Genomic DNA, 19,063 nt, shown 5'->3' with positions numbered 1-19,063 from the left:
ATTCAGCAGTGTGAAATCCAGCAGAAAAAAATCAAGAAAAAAAAACAATTTTGGGGGTGAAAGACAGAACAGTGAAAAAAGATTGCTGACAGCAAAAAGAGGCTGTTAATTGACAGAGTGACCTTTGAGATGTTGTAGAAGGGGGTCAACAAACTATGATCCATGAGGTCAAAGCTGCTGACATCTGTTTTTGTAAATAAAATTTTATTGGAACATAGTCACTTATTCAATTATGTTCTATCTACAGCTGCTTTTGTGTTACAATAGCAGAACTGAGTAACACTGTGACATAGACAGGATTTTGCAAAGTTAAAAATATTTACTATATGTACCTTTACAGAAAAAGTTTGTGAATCCCTGTTTGTGGAAGACGAAATGGGGAATAAAGTTCAGGATATTTACATTTAGAAAGAAATATGATTATTTCTACCGACACAGAAGAAAAGGAAGAGCAACAATGGGTGAAAAAACTGGAAATTGGAGGTGATAAAGAAGTAAATTGATGGAAAGCACCTCAGAGCCCACTTTTCTTTGTTAAGTCAAAAAGCTAGGATATCTGCTAAGTGAGATGGCATTGGCATAACTAGGAATTTTAGAGAAATAAAGATTTTGTAGCAATGCATATCTCTGAGTTATAAAAAAGCAGAAATAGTACTATTGAGAGGAATTTGCAAGAAATTACATTTTTTAAATATCTTTAAATTTTTATTTATGTCATCACCCATATACCCAACACCCGATTGAAGAAATTAAATGTAATACTGTTTTTGAAGCCTCCATCTCTGATCTCTACTTCCTCCTCTATCCAAGAGAAAATTACTGTCCAGAAATTGTTGGTTATCATTCCCCTTACTATTGTTGCATATTCACTTTTATTTAATGTTGTTATACATTTATATATTGCATAAAAGTAACAATAAATATCCAGTATTCTTTTAAAATGTTCAAAGCTTTGTATAAACATTTTTAAAGGCCAGATTAGTTTTTAAAAAGTCAAATTGATTTTCTAGAAAATGAAAAATACAGTAATTGACTATATAACTTACTAGAAAGGTTAAACAGCAGATTAGACATAGTTCAAAAAAGAACTATTAAAATGGAAAGAGAGATGAAGGAATTAGCTAAAATGCAGCAGAAAGATAAAAGGACAGAAAATACAAATGAGTGATTAAGAGACGAAGAGAAAAGAAGGTCCAACATCATCTAGTGGGGGTTTTAGAGGGAGAAAGAGTACAAAGAAGATGGAATCCTCTGAGTCAAGCAAAGTATGAATCAAGGAGGGAATGATCAACTATGTCAGATGCCGCTGACAGATAAGTCAGATGAAAACTGTGAACTAAATTTTTGAATTTAGCAATGTGGAGTTCACTGGTGACCTTAATATTAGCAGATATAGCTGAGTGCTGCAGCTGAAAGCCTGAATAGAAAAGAGTATTAGTTTTCTATTGCTGCATCTCTCAAACTTAGCAGCTTCAACCAACATACATTTTATTATCTCACAGTTTCTGTGCGTCAGGAGTCCGGGCACAGCTTAGCTGATCCTCAGCTCAGAGTCTCACAGGCTGCAATCAAGGTGTTGGTTAAACTATGTTCTCATCTGGAGGCTTGACAAGAGAAGACTAAACTTTCAAGTTCATCAGGTTGTTGGAGAGTTCATCTAAATAGAAAAAATATATGTAGAGAGAGTATATTGAAATACTGATAGTGTTTTTCCCTAGTAAACTTATTACAGTGGATTTCATTTTCTTCTTTATCATTTGTTTCCAAAATTTTCTGCAATAAGCTTGTATTACTTATCTCAAAAAATAATATTTAACAAGAAATTCAAATGATTCTCTTTTCCAATAAACGTCCACATTATTAGATGAGCATGTACAGCTTTCTTCCTTAGCCCATCAATATTCCTAGTCTTGCAATTTACACTCTAGAAACACTGAACTACTTATGGTTTCAGTTTAGAGTTCATTCTGCCACCTCCCACACCACAATACGATGCTTTGTCACTTATTAACTGTTTTCATGCTGTTTTTATACCTACCAGAACAATCACACCCCATGTCTTCTCATCCTTGAAGACTCACCTCATCCAACACCTCCTTCAAGAAATCTTCTCTGACATCCTTTATTCCCTTTCCCTCCCCACCACAACCCAGGTAAGGTACCCCTCTTTTGATGTCTTAAAATAACTGCAACTCTCATTTCACAATTATTATAGAAGCTAATACACAATTATATCACATTATCTACTGTAGTTCAATTATAATTATCTTGTGTATTATTTATCTATTGCTGCATGACAAATTAACCCCAAAACAGAGAGGATTAAAACAACATTTATTAATTCTTACAGTTTCTATAGATCAGAAAGGGTGGGGAGGAGTGGCTTCACTGGGTAGTTCTGACTTGGTCTCTCTTAAGCTGGCAATCAGGATGTCAGCTGCAGTTCCAGTCCTCTGAAGGCTTCCCCAGGACTGGGGAATCTACTCCCAAGCTCTCTCATATAGCTTTTGGCAAGGAGACCTCTTCCTTGCTGGCTGTGGGTCTGAGGCTCACCATGTGGGCCTGTCCATAGAACAACATGGCAGCGGGAAAAATTGAAGGGAGAGAGAGGCGGAAGCCACAGTGTCTTTTATAACCTAATCTTGCCTCCGAAATAACATATCATCACATTTGTACTCTTTTGGTCACTGGTCACACAGACCAACCCTTGTACAATGTGGGAGGGGACCAAAAGGGCGTGGATACCAGCAGGTGGGGATCACCGAGGGCACCTTGGAGATGGCTCTATCTCACCAGCCTGAATGAACTACGCCTTGTGCCTCTTGGTACTCCCTAGCCGTGGCTTATTATAGTTCTGCTTAATAATATGAAATACCAATAAGAATTATTTGCATCTTAGATGATCAGTAAGTGCTGATTAGCTTACTAACTCCTGCTACATAGGATGAGAGGCAATAAGAAAAGAACATCTGAGCTCTCCAAGCTTCAGAAAACCATTCTACAACAATGTAGGGTGTGGGCAGATGAGTGGATGGATGGAAGGATGAAAAGTTGGAAAGAAAAAGAAATAGCATTTTCTCAGTCCTTCCTCTAACTTATCAAGAAACTTATTTTGCTTCCTTGTGTTTAAACTTTTCTGATTTTTCTCCCTACATTCTTTAATATTTGTCTCATAGCAAACAAGATATTGAAAAATTTTCAAGTAATTCTTAGGAAAACTTCAGTATTTTTCTAAGTTGAACTAAGAAATTGACTTTTATTTTAATCTTTTGCTTGTGGAGTGAGTTGAGTTTCAAAATAACAATATTTAAAAAGCAAAGTTTGAGGAGTTGATTTCAACTTAAGGAGAGACAATCTTTGTTTCTTCAGATATCAGAAATGTCAGGCTTTTGTTACTGTCTTTTAGCAGTGCTATTATTTTGAAGATGATATTTGTTCTGTGTAGTTCGAATATACAGATATCCTCTGCCTGAACAGTTCGGTAGAAACTAGGTGTAAAGTACAAGAAGCAAGCAAGAGAGGGTGAGAGAAAAAAAATAAATCTCTTTATTATGGTGCATAAACCTTCAGTGTGAGGGAGCTTTGCAGCTGCACAAGGAGAAAAATGCATTCAAAAATATAATGCAAGTGTGAATAATCCTTTCTCGAATGCTGCTTGCAAACTGCTCCAGCTTTGTCAGGTGAACTTGAACCGGGCCATCAGATTTGCCCCCATTCCCATTGCACACTCTGTCTATCACCCCAGGGCATTCACCATCTTGACTGTTGTTTAAAGAGAACAAGCAATCCATCATTGAGCCAGGGAGTCACTTTCTCATAGAAAAGTAAAATCAGCATGTGACAGTACTCAGCCCTAGTGTTTTGCAGATTAAAATGATACATGGCGACTCACGTGTTACTAGGAGGATTAAGTCGGTTATCTTGTTCCATTGCCCAGACAAAAGAATTCCCCTCAAGCAGTAAGTGGGAGCTTTACAGAAGCTAAAATCATTGGGCTCAACTATACAGTGGTAAGACAGAGAATTTAACAAGAGAACAGAAAAAAAAAATGTTATTTTACATCTGAGCACATTTTTTTCCCCTGCAGGAGATAGTACAAAGAAGAATCCATCCCAAAAGGGGAGCTGTAAAATCTTTGTACAAGTCTCTGCTGTTTGAGATGCCAATTTTATTACTAGAGATGGACACACAATTTATTGTCTGACTGCCTCTACGATTGATTTAAATATGGTGAAATAAATGAGCAGCCCTTGGCCCTAGGGCTGTTAGCTTCAGAAGAGTAGGTTACAAATCCTGCAGCTACAGTATCAAGTTATTAACACTGTTATTCCATTGTGTGGTCTACATAGTAATAAAATTTTAAATGAATCTCATATAGAAATGAGCTCACAACGAAAGGCTAGGATACAGCCTTTAATTTACGATGCTGAGGCACATATTTATCATATTACAGAAAATATTTTTATATAATTGAATCTGTAACTGTGTTATATTCATTTTCAAAAGTAATGTTCAAAAAGAAAAAGATAAGTATAAATATCAAAGTATTTAATTTTAGATGAAATAAATGCATAAAGTTTTGCCATTCAGACCTTACACTGGAAATGGCACAGGTTAAAGAGAACGAATTGTTTCTGAGTTGGTTTTTTTGTTGTTGTTTGTTTGTTTGTTTGTTTTTTAGGTTCCCATGCATTTCAGGCAACACTGTTGTTAGAAAATTCTTCACTATTTATTTTTCACTCATACTTTGCCACACCAAGTTCTTTCTTAAAGTACAAACCATTTTTCTAGCCAAAAGGATTTCAAATCAAAGAATGCCCTATCTCTTTACTTTTAACTGAATTTTCAAACTTTACATATCTTAATCAGCTGTACCTTCTCCAAGTATGCTGTAAAAATCAGAGGCAGCGCTGGAGTATCTGTTTTCTCTGCTAAGGACAGACACCAGATTTAACCTCCTTTTTCTACACAAATCACAAAAAGGAGAGAGACTGCTGAAACACTTTTGTTAAACATTTGACATGGTCTCTCCCAATAACAGAAGGACCCACAGCGACTGGCTTTGAAGGGCTATGTTCCCAACATGATTTCAATAGGGAACATTCTCTCTGGACCGAGCACCTGGATCATGGGCAATGTTCCCTCGCACAGGACAGCAGTCACTGAGCCACCTGCATCAGAGAGGACAGGAGATGAGGGACAGGAGCCTCTGGCCAGCTGTATCCTTCTCCAGCCTCTGGGGCACACTCGTGCAGAGGAGCCAGACCAGGCCAGGCCAGGCCAGCACACAAGCATTCTCTGAGTGGCTGGCCACTTTGCCCCACTATACACAAGTTGGCAGGATCCTTCCATGAGTATAAATAAAGATTAAGAGCAATGGACCCCAGAAGTCTTTGAAATATGCCATGTGCCAAGACTCAAAACTATAAATTGTTCTGCCAGAGGCACCTGAAAATGTCTAAGTCCTAGGATGTTGAGCCAAGTATTAAGGAAGATGATCTGAGATGGAGCTGGATATTAGAGAGGGCTCCACCATTCAGCATGATCTTGATAACCTGCCACAGAATCGACCTAATGTCGTCCCCTCCTGCCTTGTTTCCTCCCTCCATCCCTGTGGCACAGTCTGCACTGTCTAAGCTGACCTGGAACACACACTCAACAAAAAGCTATCCCTAAGCATCTTTAGACAACCTGTAACAGGAATTAAACTTGGCATCTCTAAAACTCTGCATTGCCAAGTATCAGCTTTTATTACACTCAGCTCTTGATTATGAGAGGGGAGTGGGGAAATGCAAAGAATCACAAGTAAGACTGTTGTTTAAGATGCATCCTACTTAGGCCAATAACAAATTTTTGTTGCTAGTTAGTGGCTATGTAGTAGCTGATGATTGGGAAACAGACAGCTCCAAATTGTTCCAGATGCCGAGAGAAGGCCAAACTTTGTCATCAATAACTTAAAAATTAGATTGAGGTACAGCTCCAGATGCATTAAGCGCATTGGTCCTTTGGCATTTGTCAACTGCTTTACCTCCTTGTGCTAAAAATGCCATGCGTAGAACATCCACCAACAACAGTGCAGCTCAAATGCTAAAAAGATGACTAAAAAATATACTTTAGGAAAGTTAATGTTTTATAACAATCATTCCAGTTATCAATAAAATATTGTTTTCAGGAAGCATTTTATAAGTTGGCACAACTGACCCATGGAATGGCCAGGAGGGAGTAGAAACCTTTCTAAGTGATTTATTGATTTACTATAATGTTTTCCATTAATCTTCCATTGGGAAGATTAATGATATATTCCAGTTTGCTGAAAATTACTTCTCTTTTGCTCCTGCAAAATAACCCTAGAGTTATTTTCTCTTTCAGACCCTGACAAAATTATATTTCTTACAAAAAGACTGAGAGAGCTACAGGCATCTAACTCTAAACTCAAAGTGTGATCTTTAAAGAAATACACTCACTTTTTTTTTTGAGAAAACTGTTTAAAAATCCAGACTGTGAAAGGCTGTTTCTCAGTGAGAAAGGTCACTCTGAGTGCAGTGTCCACAACATTAACGAGAAATGACCCTTGTCATCACTCTCAGCATGGGAGACAGAAGAAACAAATGAAAAGACACACCCAAAAGATGGTTTCTAGAACAGGCCACTTGGATAATAGATGAGACACTGTGCTCGTGGATCACAGGGGCCTCCAGAGGCTTTGTTCCCACTGTGTATTATGGTGTGCTGGGTGGCTTCGCGATGACAAAACTACGGGAATTTCAGAGTCTCAACCGGCCCGCCATCCCAAAGTGATGAAAATGTTGTCTAACTTCAAAGGTTAAGAATACTTCCTCAGTAACATGTTTCCAGTTTTAACGTTGTATTTTCTTGATCACACATTCTTTCCCATGCAATCTTTTAGGGGAATAAATCAAGTGAAATATTTTTGTCTTATAATGGCCACACAGTATTCCTCCCTGTTATGTAGCTGTTGGTGAGAAGGACTTTGCTAAGCAGAATGAGCTTTGTTCTTGCCACAGCAAAGAAAGAGTTAAATTCTAGACCCAACTGATCCCCTGCCAGCACGGATGTAGAGGATAAGAGTGGGTGCTCACTTTTCTCCCCATATTACCCAAATGCCTCTTTTGTGCCCCATCCCCATCTTCTACACTCTCCTCTTTCTCGCTTTCTAAGGAGAAAAAATTGAAACTTACAAACAGAGATTTCTGACACTCTGAAGTAATTCACAGGGCTTCACTCACTTTCAGGTCTTTCCTTTTCAGGGCAATCGTCTTTAAACTCAGCTGGTGATTAGGTCCTCTCTAGTTCCACTGCAGTCACTCTCACTAGGCCTCCTTGAAGGGGAGTGTCTGGTGAAATTAGACAGGAATAGTCCCAGCTCTGCTGCTCACTAGCAGAGTGGCACTGAGCAAGTTGCCTGGCCTCTTTAGAGCCTTGGAGTGTCCATATGTAAAACGGGTATAAAAATCCCTACCTGGGTTTTGCTGTGAGGATTAGAGGTAATGCCTATGAGGGACTTAGCACAGTGGCTGGCACTCTTTGGTGTTCAAATATAGGGTTTTTGTCTCTACTAAAAATGCAAAAATTAGCCAGGTATGGTGGCACATGCCTGTAATCCCAGCTACTTGGGGGACTGAGGCAGGAGAATTGCTTGAACCCGGGAGACAGAGGTTACAGTGAGCCAAGATCACACCACTGCACTCCAGCCTGGACAACAGAGCGAGACTCCACCTCAAACAAAACAAAATAAATATAGGGTTTTATTGTCATTATTACTCCAACTGTTTTCCAGTGTAGTCCGATAAATTCATTTACTCAGTCCCACTCTCACCAGCTGTGGCAACCAAGATTAGTTAACGGCATGTGAACCCAGAATCTCCCCCAGACAGAGGGAACAACCTTGGACCTAGGGAGAAGCCATTTCTGATCAGGGTAGGGAGTGAGAAGTGCAAATAATAACGGTAACAATAACAATTATAATAAATTATGTTTGTGTGGTTATTTACTGGTGCTTGTACATCATTATTATATCATCCTGAAATATTATTTAAATTGCTGTTTTTGTAAGTCGAAATAGTCTAATATTGGTAAATTCATCTGGCTTGACCTAAATAATACTCAAACGTGATTCTCTCATTCCATATCTCTCCAATCTCATCTCCAGATAGTTCCATATCCTCCCAGCCATATGTGACTGCAATTCCCCAGATATGATGTGACTTCCCACAAATGTCTTCCAAAGCCCTTCCGTGTACCTGGTATATTCACTCCTACATTCCCCAGAACATTCTATCCTCCCTCCCCTGGGAAACTATTACTTGTCCTTCAAGTGTCATCTCTCCAGGAAGACCTTCTCTGACTCTTCCACTACTCCCCTCTAGTAACACTAACACACACACACACACACACACACACACAGGCTCCATTACACCATCACAGACCTTTACAGTAGGACCTCAATTGCACAGTAATTACTTGTTTATGTCTCTGCCTCCCCCCATTAGATTATGAGCACGTGAAAGCAGAGATTGTGAGTTAATTTTGGCAGCCCCAGTGCCTAGCCTGGCACTTGGTTGTTAATAAGGCCTTGCTGAATGAAAGAATTAAATCATTAAAAATCGCAAGATTAATTAAGAGTGTGGTTTTATGATTGACCCATTGTGGCATAACTCTTAGTGTAATACAGTATTTAACATTGTGCCTTGAATATAGCACGTGTTCCATAAATGTTTGTGAACTGAATGAATGAATGATGGCAGGTGAAAAATCTCTTAATTAGATCCAGAGGGTCCTCTTTATTTGTACAATCCAAATAAGAAAGGCGTTCTCAGACACTGAAAGAAGCTATGCTGACATCTTTGTCTTACAAAAGACTCATCTGAATGATAATGAGTGTGGAAAATGGATTAGCTCCTGGGCAGACAGGGTTTTTTTTGTTGTTGTTTGTTTATTTGCTTTTGTTTTTTGTCTCAGTGAAAAAGTAAAAATGCTTGAGTGCTCTATCACTTAGGGAGATTCAGCCTGTCTTCTTTTCTATGATTTTTATTTTAGTGCTGATTTAATTAAGAAAATTAAACCATTTGTGGTACATGAATAAAACTGGTGAAAAATAATGGTTACCAGTATTTTATTATTGTTGATTTTTATCACTATTATATATATGTAAACCAGATAATGCTGGAGAAATTAATTGCCATCTGTTCTTAGACTGAAGGAATAGGGCATCATTATCTCCAGGAGTACTCTACTACCATGTGACCCAAATGTACTGATAATCCAATTTTTTAAGATCAGTAAATGTTTTTAACCTATATTATATGTATTATTACATGATATGCTTCAGATAAAGCATGAATTACTTTTAAAACAAGTGATAAAGAGGGCCTAATTTAGTGATTCTGGCTCAGAAACCAGGTGTTTTAAGTGCATTGAGAAGGGTGTTCTTCAAGTTTCATGAATTAAAGAGTGTGGTTCCTCCTTTATCCAGAGCAGCTAACGATTATTGAGACTCCAAGATTAAAGGCACATCATGAAACTAAAACAGGCATTTAAACTTCCTGTGCCAAAATGCTGCCTTTGTTTCCCGTTTCTTTCCTGATTAATCTCAGGATCATTCTTCATTACTAATACCCAAAGGTTAAAAGATGATTAATAGTATCAACTTCAAAAGCTTTGTGAGAGTTAGAAAGAGCACATGTAACATTGCTAGGATGGTACCTGGCACAGAGTAAATGTTTCATCAATGGTGGTTGTTGCTATTGTTTTTTATCATTATTTATCCACCATACTATCATCCTTTAAACCAAAGCAGAGTTAGAGTTAGCAATATTAGTTGTGTTTTCCACTTGAGCTAAGATTAGTTCTTAGATGAATGCCAGTTGCTTTAATTCTCACTTACTGATAGAATCTGCTTTCTGTATCACTAACCTCCACACTTAAGTATTCAAGTTTTGTTTCATAGTGTTGCCTCCATGCTTTCTGTGATTGGTCTTTGCTGTAAGTCCACTCAACATCATTAATCTTTCATCCTGATTATGAAAATGTGGTTTTCCAAAAGTATTTGTTCTGATAACACATGGTCACAAAATTATTTACATTAAGGGTTGCAGCCTCACACAGCTCCAGAGAGTCCCATTCACTTGAAATCAACCTGCATTAGTCATCTATTGCTGCCTAACAAATTACCAGACATTTAGCAGCTTAAAACAATACCTGTTCATTATCTCACAGTTCTATAGGTCAGAAATCCCGGATGGTATGACTGGGACCTCAGCTCAGGGTATCACAGGGCTAAAACCAATCTGTCAGCTGGTTGTGTTCTCTTCTGGAGCTTGGGATCATCTTCCAATCTCATTCCTGTTGTTGGTAAAATTCAGTTCCTTGTGGTTGTAGAACGGAGGTGGCTGTTTCCTTGTTGGCTGTTAGTTGGGTTCGCTCTCAGCTACTTGTAGCCACTCTGTGGTCCTTGTACGGAACCTGTCCAGCATCAAGGCCAGCAACAGCACACTAAATCCTTCTCATGCTTCAGATTTCTCTGACTTCTCTGGCTTCCAGTCATAGAAAACTTTCTGCTTTAAAAGACTCAACTAATTGAGTCAGGCCCACCTGGACAATCCCCACATTTTAAAGTTAACTGACTTTCGACCAGGCGTGTTGGCTCACACATGTAATCCTAGCACTTTGAGAGACTGAGACAGGCAGATCACTTGAGGTCAGGAGTTCAAGCCCAGCCTTGGCAACATGGTGAAACCTTGTCTCTACTAGAAATACAAAAATTAGCCAGGAGTGGTGGCTCACGCCTGTAATCCCAGCTACTCGAGAGGCTGAGGCATGAGAATCACTTGAACCCAGTACGCAGAGGTTGCAGTGAGCTGAGATCACACTACTACACTTCCGCCTGGGCAACAAAGAGAGACTCTGTCTTAATTAATTAATACTTATTAACTAATAAGTATTAATTATTTATTAATTAATTAAGTTAACTGACTTGGGACTTTATTTGTTCAAAATTCCTTTACAGCAGTACCTGCATTACTGTTTGAACAACCAAGAGATAAGAATCTGGGAGGAGGGCGTCTTTAGAGTGTTGCCTACCACATAATGTGAGTTCGATGTGCTCCTGGTTCTGAGATGCTGGATTTCAAACATGTTTTAAGGTTTTTAGATGCAAGGAACACAGGCTTGTTTAAGGAAAGTTAAATAGGACACACATGATACAAGAAGTGGTCTCACAGTTCCGAGTCCAGTGGGGACGGTGGGAGCAATGACGGTCTGAGACGGTAGGAGCGGTTGTGTGAAGATGGGAGTTTCCCAGAGGAAATGACATTTACCTGATGATCACAGGGCCTTCACACCCCTTCCTGTCAGGGGCTGAGATATTCCATACACCAAGCTTGGGTGATGAGGAATTTGAAATCCCACCTATCTCCTTGGATTCTGATCCCTCATTGGCTGTTTCCAACGTGGTTGACCACTTTGATGACCTGGCAGACCCTTCCTCTTCACAGAATGGCAGTTTTTCAGCCCAGTATGGGGTCCAGACATTGAACATACCTGTGGGTATGACCCATAGCTTGATGGAGCAGGGCGGGGAATCCTCGGTGAAGATGGACTTGGTCTACTTGATCATGGACTTGGACTACTCTATGAGAACTCGGTATAGTGCCAACTCACCTGTTACAATTGATGTACCAATGACAGACATGACATCTGACTTGATAGGGCATAGCCAGTTGACCACCATTGATCAGTCAGAACTGAGTTTCCAACTGGGTTTGAGCTCAGGGGGTGGCACCATCCTGCCACCTGCCCAGTCACCTGAAGATCGTCTTTCAACCACCCCTTCACCTACTAGTTCACTTCACGAGGATGGTGTTGAGGATTTCCGGAGGCAACTTCACAGCCAGAAGACAGTGGTGGTGGAAGCAGGGAAAAAGCAGAAGGTCCCAAAGAAGAGAAAAAAGAAAGATCCTAATAAACCTCAGAAACCAGTTTCAGCATATGCTTTATTCTTTTGTGATACACAGGCTGCCATCAAGGGACAGAATCTTAATGCCACTTTTGGTGAGGTTTCAAAAATTGTGGCCTCCATGTGGGATAGTCTTGGAGAGAAGCAAAAACAGGTATATAAGAGGAAAACTGAGGCTGCCAAGAAAGAGTATCTGAAGGCATTGACTGCTTACATAGACAACCAAGAGTGTCAGGCCACTGTGGAAACAGTGGAATTGGATCCAGCACCACCATCACAAACTCCTTCTCCATCTCCTATGGCTACTGTTGACCCAGCATCTCCAGCACCAGCTTCAATAGAGCCCCCTGCCCTGTTCCCAACCACTGTTAACTCCACCCTTTCATCCTATGTGGCAAACCAGGCATCTTCAGGAGTTGGGGGTCAGCCCAATATCACCAAGTTGATTATTACCAAACAAACGTTGCCCTCTTCCATTACTATGTCTCAAGAAGGGATGGTTACTGTTATCCCAGCCACAGTGGTGACCTCCCAGGGGCTCCAACTAGGCCAAACCAGTACAGCTACTATCCAGCCCAGTCAACAAGCCCAGATTGTCACTTGGTCAGTGTCGCAGGCAGCAGCAGCTGCTGCTGCTTCTATGCAACTGCCTCCACCCCGACTACAGCCCCCTCCATTACAACAGATGCCACAGCCTCCGACTCAGCAGCAAGTTACTATTTCACAGCAGCTTCCTCCACTCCAGGCCATAAAACAGCCTCCACCTCAGAAAGTTTGAATCAATTTACAGCAACAGCTATCTCCTCTGCAGATCAAGAGTGTGTCTCTACCCACTTTGAAAGTGCAGACTACTTTAGTCCCACCAACTGTGGAAAGTAGTCCTGAGCAGCCTATGAACAATAGCCCTGAGGCCCATACGGTGGAGGCAACTTCTCCTGAGACTATCTGTGAGATGATCACAGATGTAGTTCCTGAGGTTTAGTCCCCTTCTCAGATAGATGTTGAATTGGTGAGTGGGTCTCCTGTGGCACTCTCACCCCAGCTTCGATGTTTGAGTTCTGGTTGTGAGAACACTTCCATTGTGAGTAAGGACTGGAACAATGAATACTGCAGCAATGAGTGTGTGGTGAAGCACTGCAGGGATGTATTCTTGGTCTGGGTAGCCTCTAGAAATTCAAACACAGTGGTGTTTGTGAAATAGTCCTTCCTGTTCTCCAAGCCAGTGAAGAGTTATCTGCTGGGAACATGTCCAAGAGCCTGTTTTTGAAACACAGGCTGGGCTTCTGGTAGTGCCTGATCACAACCCATGATGGTTGTTCATGTTTCCCCCCATTTTCTCCCTTCAGCAGAGGCCAGGTTATGGAGCAGGGCCACTGAACTTGCTGTAATCTGGAGATGCTTTTTACTTTCAACCACAAGTAGAAATAACAGTGGTAATAGCAGATGAAAGGGTGAAGGGAGTATGGGCAAGCAAAGCATAGAGATGGTAGGGGTGGTGGTGGGGTTGAAGAAACTTGTTAGTATAATTGTCATAGGACTTGCCTAAAATATTATTAAAATGACGGGAGTGTACTCAGCTTTGAGCCTAGGGGGAAAAAAAAGAAATAGAAATGGTCTCACATGAAAATCCAAGACCAGAAACAAATGGAACCTCACAGCAGGAGCTAGTGAATCCTTGCCCTGGTGATTTGCCGTTAACAAAATTTATGAAGTCTTCTTGATTGTATTCTTTCTATATTTCAAGTTTAAATTTCTAGGGTTCTGCTTTCATTTAGGATGTAAAACATCATAAGAGAAATGACTCTCACCCTAGCAATTGGGAAAAGACAGGAAATCCACAAACTTTTCATGAGCCCACTGAAGAGCTAAGGTTACTGGCCAACCAAATAAATTAAATTCCAAAAAATTACAAGCCCCTTCAATGAGAGAGAGGACATGCAAACTCTTTTGCCATTGGCAGAGCATAGAAAAAAGAGACGACCACCATATAAGCCAGTTAGAAGAAATCAGCTGAAAGTTTAGTAGATTCTTAAAAGCCAGTTGTGGACTAAAGTATCAGTTTAAAATAACTGAGAGTCCAAGACACAAGATGATTTTGCCCTAATTTACTAGCTCGTTTTCACTGCCCTCCACTGGAGGCTCATGAGAAAATCTAGAGATGAATAGGCATGCAGGAGGTCATCAGTGGTACAGGCACAGAGAAAATTTTCAGTTGCCCCTGCGGAAGAGATATGAACTCCACCCAGCTATGTGGATCCTTCTGTCATAGAAAGAAAAAACCTGAAATGACTGGAGGTAAGGCAAGAATTGTGTTGCTTCTAGTTGATGACTAGAAGCAAAGGTCCTCTGGCCCTGGGAAAAAGCAGGGAAAACTCCTGGACTCAGGATCCTGCACTGGTATAAGGAGAAGTGTGCTACTTCTGGGAACAGGCAGGAAACTGTTTTCTATCCATGGCCCAATGACCCACAGATCAGAGTTCAACAGGCACTGGGAGAAAGGGTAGGCAAGAAACACTGATGAGGCTTCATTTCTGAGACACAGACATGCAAGTCTGCCTAAAATTGAAACTATGTTAAGAAAATAAAAATTCCCTCTTCCTATGATAAACCTAGTCCACAATAACAAGCAATAGTATTTTACCACTGAAGAAGGATAAAGAACAGGGAAACAGATTCCCCCCCACCCACCCACCCACCACCACCACCACCACCACCATGGTACGGATATGGAAGGAGCACAGAAAGCTGAGGATAGAGCAGAAACAATGAGAAAAAACAAAACAAAGATGAAAACCTCCACTATCCAAGGCCTGCCCCACTCTAAGCACAAAGAAGCATCAGCCCACCACTGAAGAAATTCAGAGCTAGCACTGCAATGAAGATAATGAGAGCAACAATAAAACCCAAACCCAGTGTATGTCTGCCTAGACTAACTCAATGCCCAACATAACAGCCAAGCAAAAGAAAATGCATGTCCATTTCCAGGTGTAAATATTATTTATCTCAGCTTCTATCATTCTTCCACAAAGGATGTCCAGCATTCACTCAAATAATAGAAGACTTTCAGAGCATGCCAAAACAACCCATTGTCAAGAGAGAAAGCAATTGACAGAACCAGACTCAGAGATGACCCAGATGTTGAGAGTATTGTACAGAGATTTTAAAATCACACTGATTAATTTTGAAATTTAATAGAAAATGTGGACAGCATGCATGAACAGACAGGGAGTTCAGTAAAGACACAAACTATTTTTAAAAGAGTCAAATGGGAATGCTTGAAATAAATGAACACACATACACACATAATACCAACAGTGAAGATTTCACTATATGTGCTTACCAGTAGGCTGAACACAGCTCAGAAAAGATTTGGTGAATTTGAAAATAGATCAGTACAAGGCAGAAAACTAACAAAGATATTAGGGGCCTGAACTCTACATTTGACCTAATGGGCCTAACAGACATCTATAGAACTCTCCAACTAAAAACAACAGAATATACATTCTTCTCATCTGCATATGGCACATAATCTAAAATTGACCACATAATTGCCATAAAACAACCCTCAGAAAACTAAAACAACAAACCAAAATCATGCCAAACACACTCTTAGAACATGGTACAATAAAAAATAGAAATTAATTCTAAGAAAATAACTCAAAACTATACAATTACATGGAAATTAACTGATCTTCTACTGAATGACCTTTGGGTGAACAATGAAATTAAGGCAGAAATCATTAAATTCTTTGAAACTAATTAGAACAAAGATACAACATACCAGAATCTCTGGGACACAGCCAAAGCAGTGTTAAGAGGGAAGTTAATAGCACTAAACACCCACATCAAAAAGTTAGGAAGATATGAAATTAACAATCCAACATCATACCTAGAGAAACTAGAGAAACAAGAGCAAACCAACTCCAAAACTAGCAGAAGGCAAGAAGTAACCAAAATGAGAGCTGAACTGAAGGAAATTGAGATGTGAAAAATCATACAAAAGACCAATGAATCTGGGGGTTTCATATTTGAAAGGATAAATAAGATTCACAGACCACTAGCTAGAGTAATAAAGAAAAAAGAGATGAGATCCAAATAAACACAATCAGAAATGAAAAAGGGGACATTACCACTGACCCCACAGAAATACAAAAAAAAAAAAAAAAAAAAAATGTTCAGAAACTACTATAAACACCTCTGTGCACACAAACTAGAAAAACCTAGAAGAAATGGATAAATTCCTGGAAATATACAACCTCCCAAGATTAAACCAGGAAAAAATTGAATCCCTGGACAGACCAATAATAAATTCCAAAATTGAATCTGTAATAAAAGGCCTACCAACCAGAAAAAGCTCAGGACTACATGAATTCATACCCATATTTTTCCAGATGTATAAAGAAGAGCAGATACCATTCCTACTGAAACTATTTCAAAAAATTAAGGATGAGGGATTCCTTCCTAACTCATTCTCTGAAACTAGCATCATCCTGATACCAAAACCTGGCAGAGACACAACAGCAAAAAAGAAAACCTCAGGCCACTACCCTTGATGAATATACATGCAAGAATCCTCAACAAAATATCAGCAAACGGAATGCAGCACCATATCAAAACCTAAGCCGACACAATCAAGCGGGGTTTATCCCTAGGATGCAAGCTTGGTTTAATGTATGTAAATCAATAAATATGATTCTTTTCATAAACAGAACTAAAAACAAAAATCACATGATTATCTCAATCGATGCAGAAAAGACTTTCAATAAAATTCAACATCCCTTCAAGTTAAAAACCCTCAACAAACTAAGCATTGAAGGTAGTAAATAGTAAAAGTAGTAAAAGCCATCTATGACAAACCCACAGCCAATATCATACCGAATGGGCAAAAGCTGAAAGCATTCCTCTTGAGAATTGGAATGAGACAAGGGTGCCCACTCTCACCACTCCTATTCAACATAGTACTAGAAGTACTAGCCAACATAATCTGGCAAGAGAAATAAAAAGAAGGCATCCAAATAGAAAGAGAGGAAGTCAAAAAATCTGTGTTTGGAGACAATATGCTTCTATATATAGAAAATCCCATAGTCTGAGCCCAAAGGCTCCTAGATCTAATGAACAACTTCAGCAAAGTTTCAGGATACAAAGTTAATGTATAAAATTCTATAGCATTTTATACACCACCAGTGTTCAAGATGATAGTCAAATCAATAACACAATCCCATCCACAATAGCCACGAAAAGAATGAAATACCTAGGAATACAGCTAACCAGTCAAAGTTCTCTACAACGAGAATTACAAAACACTGCTCAAAAAAGTCAGAGAAGACACAAACAAATGGAAAAACATTCCAGGGTCATGGATAGGAAGAATCAATATTGTTAAAATGGCAATATTGCCCAAAGCAATTTACAGATTCAATGCTATTCCCATCGAACTACTAATGACATTCTTCACATAACTTGAAGAAACTATTTTTAAATTCATATGGAACCAAGAGAGAGCTCAAATAGCCAAGGCAATTCTAAACAAAAAGAAAAAGGCTGGAGGCATCACATTACCTGCCTTCAAACTATACTACAAGGCTACAGTAACCAAAACCGCATGGTACTGATATAAAAACAGATACATAGACCAATGGAATAGAAAAGAAAACCTAGAAATAAAGCTGCACCCCTACAACTATTTGATCTTGAACAAAGTTTACAAAAGCAAGCAGAGAAAAAAACTCCTGATATGGTTTGGTTCTGTATCCCCACCCAAATCTCACCTTGAATTATTATAATCCCTACGTGTCAAGGGCAGGACAGGTGGAGATAACTGAATCATGGGGTGGTTTCTCTCATGCTGTTCTCCTGATAGTGACTGAGTTCTCACAAGATCTGATGGTTTCATAAGGGACTTCACCCTTTGTTCTGCACTCATTCTCTCTCTGGCTGCCCTGTGAAGAGATGCCTTCTGCCACGATTGTAAGTTTCCTGAGACCTCCCCGGCCATGCTGAACTATGAGTCAATTAAACCTCTTTTCTTTATAAATTACCTAGTTTCAAGTATGTCTTTATTAGCAGCAAGAGAAAAAAATTAATACAACTCCCAATTTGATAAACGATGGTGAGACAACTTATTAGCCATATGCAGAAGGTTGAAGCTGTACCCCTTTCTTACACCATACGAAATTCAACTCAAGATGGATTAAAGACTTAAATGTAAAACCTAAAACTATATATATTAAAAAAAACCCTGCTGGATAACCTAGAAAATACCATTCTGGACATCAGCCTTGGCAAAGATTTCATGACAAAGGCTCCAAAAGTAATTGCAACAAAAACAAAAAATTACAAATGGGACCAAATAAAACTAAAGAGCTTTGGTACAGGAAAAGAAACTATCAACAGAGTAAACAACCTACAAAGTGGAAGAACGTATTTGCAAACTATGCTTCTGATAAAGGTCTAATACCCAGAATCTATAAGGAACTTAAACAAATTTACCAGTCATTAAAAAAACAAACAACCCCATTAAAAAGTGGGCAAGGGACATGAACAGACAGTTTTCAAAATAAGACATACATGTGGTCGACAAACATATAAAAAAAAAGTTCAACTTCACTAATCGTTAGAGAAATGCAAATCAAAACCACAATGAGATACTGTAAGATGGTGTAAGATACCAGTCGCAATAGCTATTATAAAAAAGTAAAAAAAATAACAGATGCTGGAAAGCTTCTAGAGAAAAGGGAATGCTTATACACTGCTAGTGGGAATGTAAGTTAGTTCAGTAGTTGTGAAAAGCAGTGTGGTAATTTCTGAAAGATCTTAAAAAGAAGTACTATTTGAACCAGCAATTCCATTATTGGGTATATACCCCTAAAAAATATAAATTGTTCTACCATAAAGACACATGTACACATATGCTCATCCCATGTGTGTTCACAATACGTATATATATGTGTGTTCACCTATATATATATGTTCACATGTACATATATGCTCATCGCAGTACTGTTCACAATAGCAAAGACATGAAGCCAACTTAGGTGCCCATCAGTGGTGGATGAGATAAAGAAAATACATAAGTACCATGAAATACTA

General features: G+C 39.2%; 1 protein-coding gene across 1 annotated transcript; it reads left to right on the top strand.

Moving 5' to 3' along the window:
- The first annotated feature begins 11,315 nt into the window (after positions 1-11,315).
- Positions 11,316-13,276, top strand: LOC105486231 (TOX high mobility group box family member 4-like). The gene is given in 2 exon segments (XM_011748976.3): positions 11,316-11,555; positions 11,646-13,276. Coding segments are annotated over 2 exon segments (1,746 nt in total). The 5' UTR covers positions 11,316-11,339; the 3' UTR covers positions 13,176-13,276.
- Positions 13,277-19,063: the final 5,787 nt, after the last annotated feature.

The sequence above is a fragment of the Macaca nemestrina genome, chromosome 3 (assembly GCF_043159975.1).
Source record: "Macaca nemestrina isolate mMacNem1 chromosome 3, mMacNem.hap1, whole genome shotgun sequence".
Classification (NCBI taxonomy): domain Eukaryota; kingdom Metazoa; phylum Chordata; class Mammalia; order Primates; family Cercopithecidae; genus Macaca; species Macaca nemestrina.
This window is presented reverse-complemented; position numbering and strand designations above follow the sequence as displayed.